This window comes from Cicer arietinum, chromosome 3 (genome assembly GCF_000331145.2).
Source record: "Cicer arietinum cultivar CDC Frontier isolate Library 1 chromosome 3, Cicar.CDCFrontier_v2.0, whole genome shotgun sequence".
Classification (NCBI taxonomy): domain Eukaryota; kingdom Viridiplantae; phylum Streptophyta; class Magnoliopsida; order Fabales; family Fabaceae; genus Cicer; species Cicer arietinum.
Genome location: NC_021162.2, coordinates 67,525,732 through 67,529,188, shown reverse-complemented (window position 1 = coordinate 67,529,188; position 3,457 = coordinate 67,525,732). Strand labels below are relative to the sequence as shown.

The 3,457-nt window shown below is 29.6% G+C and overlaps 1 protein-coding gene across 1 annotated transcript; it reads right to left on the bottom strand.

Moving 5' to 3' along the window:
* Nucleotides 1–250: 250 nt before the first annotated feature.
* LOC101490893 (zinc finger protein WIP2) lies at nucleotides 251–2,871 on the bottom strand. The gene is made up of 2 exons (XM_004493471.4): nucleotides 2,064–2,871; nucleotides 251–887 (listed from the first exon to the last, which is right to left on the bottom strand). Exons 1-2 carry the CDS (start codon nucleotides 2,682–2,684, stop codon nucleotides 459–461), a joined length of 1,050 nt encoding a protein of 349 aa, XP_004493528.1. The 5' UTR covers nucleotides 2,685–2,871; the 3' UTR covers nucleotides 251–458.
* Nucleotides 2,872–3,457: the final 586 nt, after the last annotated feature.

The window sequence follows — 3,457 nt, the reverse complement described above, 5'->3', positions numbered from 1 at the left end:
ATTTTCTTAAATAAGCAGATTCAGCCTAGTAGATTAGAGAAAGGAAAAATATATATATAGGTTTTATAAAGTCAAAGAAATTGGATATATATCTTTGCTTTAATAGCTATATATGTTTTGTATCTACTCACTCACCTCCTAGCTATTGTTCCAACATAAGGGGAAAAAAGCAACAAAAGTTTGGCTTCCCATTTTAAACTAAATTTAATGCTTATATATATTCATTATCCCCAATAATCATTTCACAAAATAATTAAAATTATAATGAACATATATAAAAAAAAGTTACAAACCCTTGTCACCATGGTTTTAAATTACGGTCGAAATATTGCAGATTTTAAAATATCTGCACAATTGCAATTGTACTGCAGTTGTAATTTAGATCACATCGACCGAATTTGTCCATATTATCCCACAATATAACATTTGCAGCGTTACCACAACTGAAATTTAATCATTCATTCATTATCTTGCTCCACTTCAGAAGCTGGTTCATCTTCTTCTTCAAATCCATCAAATCCATAAGCAGCATGTCCATTTCCAAAAGCTTTGATATGATCTTTAAGAGACCTTTTATGTTTGAAATCAGAACCACAGATACAATACCATAGCTTACCACAATTCTTTTCATGAGTTCTCCAATCTCCTCTAACAGCAAAAGCTTTGCTGCATTTTCTACACATGAAAGGCTTAATTCCATGTTTTCTCTTGTAATGTGTTTGAAGTGTTCTGAAATCTTTAAGAGGCTTTGCTCTTGGATGATCAATGTTGTTTCTGCATCCTTGTGCACAACAGTAACAAGGTAGCCTTAGCATTCCTGTTGGTTGTGTGCCTCTTAGAGATTCAGGCCCTTTTCTGTATTGTGATCCATGCCCCCACATATGCATCTAAATATACAAATAAATAAAAGCAAAATGATCAACTTGTTCTTTTTTTTTCTTCTTCTTGTAAATTGAGTATCATTTGCACTCAATAGAACTCAGACTAATACTATAAATTAATGAGGTAGCTCAAGAGGTGAATCTCAAGGAACCATATTTAAACAACATAACATAAATTAATGTAGAGTTAAACAATTCATATGTATGGGCTGATTTTTTATTTGTATGTTGGAATTTGTATAATGTTCTAAACGTTTTTTAAAACATTATTTAAAAATTCATTTATAACAGGTAGACTTAAAAATAAAGATTAAGATGGTTGATAGAAAATATTTGAAAATTTTGAAGAAAAATTTTTAAAAAATAAAAAATGTTATATTTATAGAGAAAAAAAAATATTTGATTATTAATGTATATTGATGAAAGACCAAAGATTTAATTTGGAGTGTAGCACTTTAGCTTATATAATTACTCAACATAAATGAAATTTTATTAATTAGATGAGAAATGGAAAAATAAGAAAGAAAATTTGGAAGGTATGAAATTTGTGAGACTATAGAGCCACAAAGAGAAACAGATTTTTATTTATTTAAGAAAAATAATTATCTAATAGATCTGAAAGAAAGACTGAAAATTTTTCTGTTTTAAACAGAAGGAAGTAGCACAGACTTCAATGTACCAAAGACATAAGAAACATTGGTTTGAGTAGTTTAATCAAAGAAAAAGGAAAGGTAATATTATTAAGGTACTGATCCCAGTGATCTCAGGATGAATCAGGTAAAAATAATTGTTGATTATTAATTAACCAAATATATATATATATATAGATTACACCATGCAAAAAAAAAAAAACTAGCCCAAAATAATCTGAATTACTTTTAAAAAATAAAATAAAAAAGTCCATTAAAATTAATAATTTATAACCCTGGAAAAAATAAGTAAAATAATTACAAGTAGAAGAGGAAAGAAAAAAAAAAAAAGACAAAAGCAGAAGAAGTGAAAGCTAGAAGTTGTTGAAAAAGTAAGAAGTGAAAGAGGAAGATAAGTAGAGCATAGAGCATAGATTGATAAACAGGGTTTTCCTTTTTCCTCTTTGAATTGAAGCATGAGAGAACCGTTAGTGGTTGAAATCAAGGAAAGAAAGATGAAGCAGAAGCAGAAGAAAAGAGAAATAATATATACCTGCATGTTGTTATATCTGTTGAAAGTTTTGCAGCAAACAGGGCAAGAAAATTGAGTAGGACCAATGAGAATCTGAGAAGGTGTAGGGATCCAATATTGTCCTTTGTTAATTCTGTTAAGCATGAAACCTGAAGAAGAATCTTCAGCATCTCCTCCATGTTGTTGTTTATCTGTGATTTCTGATGAGGAGTTTGAGGAAAGTACAGAAGCCATTTCAGCAGCACTAGGGTTTGGTAAACCTATGTGAAGTGCAACTGTAACACTATTACTACTACTACTAGTTGTAGTTATATCATTTTCTTCTTCTTCTTCTTCTTCCTCTTCTTCTTCTTTTGAAAGATTAATCACCCTTTGTTCTAAATCCATGGGAGTGCATGAAGAAAGTTCTTCATATTCTTCTTGTTTTGCTGTTATTAGGCTTAAGAGAGGAAGTTCTTCTCTTAGAGGAGGAGAAGGTGGTGAAGAAGAAATATGATGGTAGTGGAAAAAGGTGCTGTTGTTGTTGTTGTTGTTGTTGTTGTGATGGTGATGAAATTGAAAAGGAGAAGAAGGATTTGAAGATGGAAAATGGAAGAAACTTGATGAAGAGAAAAGATTATTAGAGTAAGGGTGGTCAGCCATGGATGGAGGAGAAAAAGGTAAACAGTTTATGGTATTCTAGTTGTGTTTGGTTTTATAGAGAGAGTACAAGATGGCTGAAGGAAGAGGATGATGGAGAGAGAGAGAGAGAGAGAGAGATTGCAGCATCAAACATGGGGAAAGCTAAAGGTAAGTGGGAGAGAAAAATAATGATAATACACTTGTTTTTTATCAAGGAAAATAATTATCATAATACTATCTATATATGCATTATCAAAACACAACCACTTTAATTAGTCTTCATAATTAGGAGTATATTGGAATCTAATCACATTTTTTTCCTTTATACCTTATGTCTTAATTCTATTTTTCTCCAAAAATATATCTCAATCCTATTTTTTTTCAATCATTTCAATTCCATAAAGTCAACTATCTCTACCTCACGTACGGGATTAATTCAAACCTAGGACTAACTTGCATCGTTTATTCACTTCAAAAGTGCTTATTAGAAGTTTAAATATTATTAGGGTGAATCTTAGGTGTGTTTTAGAGTTGAGAGGGGTGGTATTCCAATAAAAATAAATAAATAAGTGAAAAGAATAGAGAACTTTTGAAGGGTTTATGTTTTTTCATAGTACAATTTTTTTATAATTTGATAAACTTAAAAATTGTATTAATAGAGATTTTGAAGGATTTTAGATGATTTTGATAAAATCTTCAAATCAAATCTACCTTATGATATTTTTAATATTAAAAATATATTAATTATAATTATTAATTTATCAGTTTCTATAAAAATATTCACTCATTAAAGG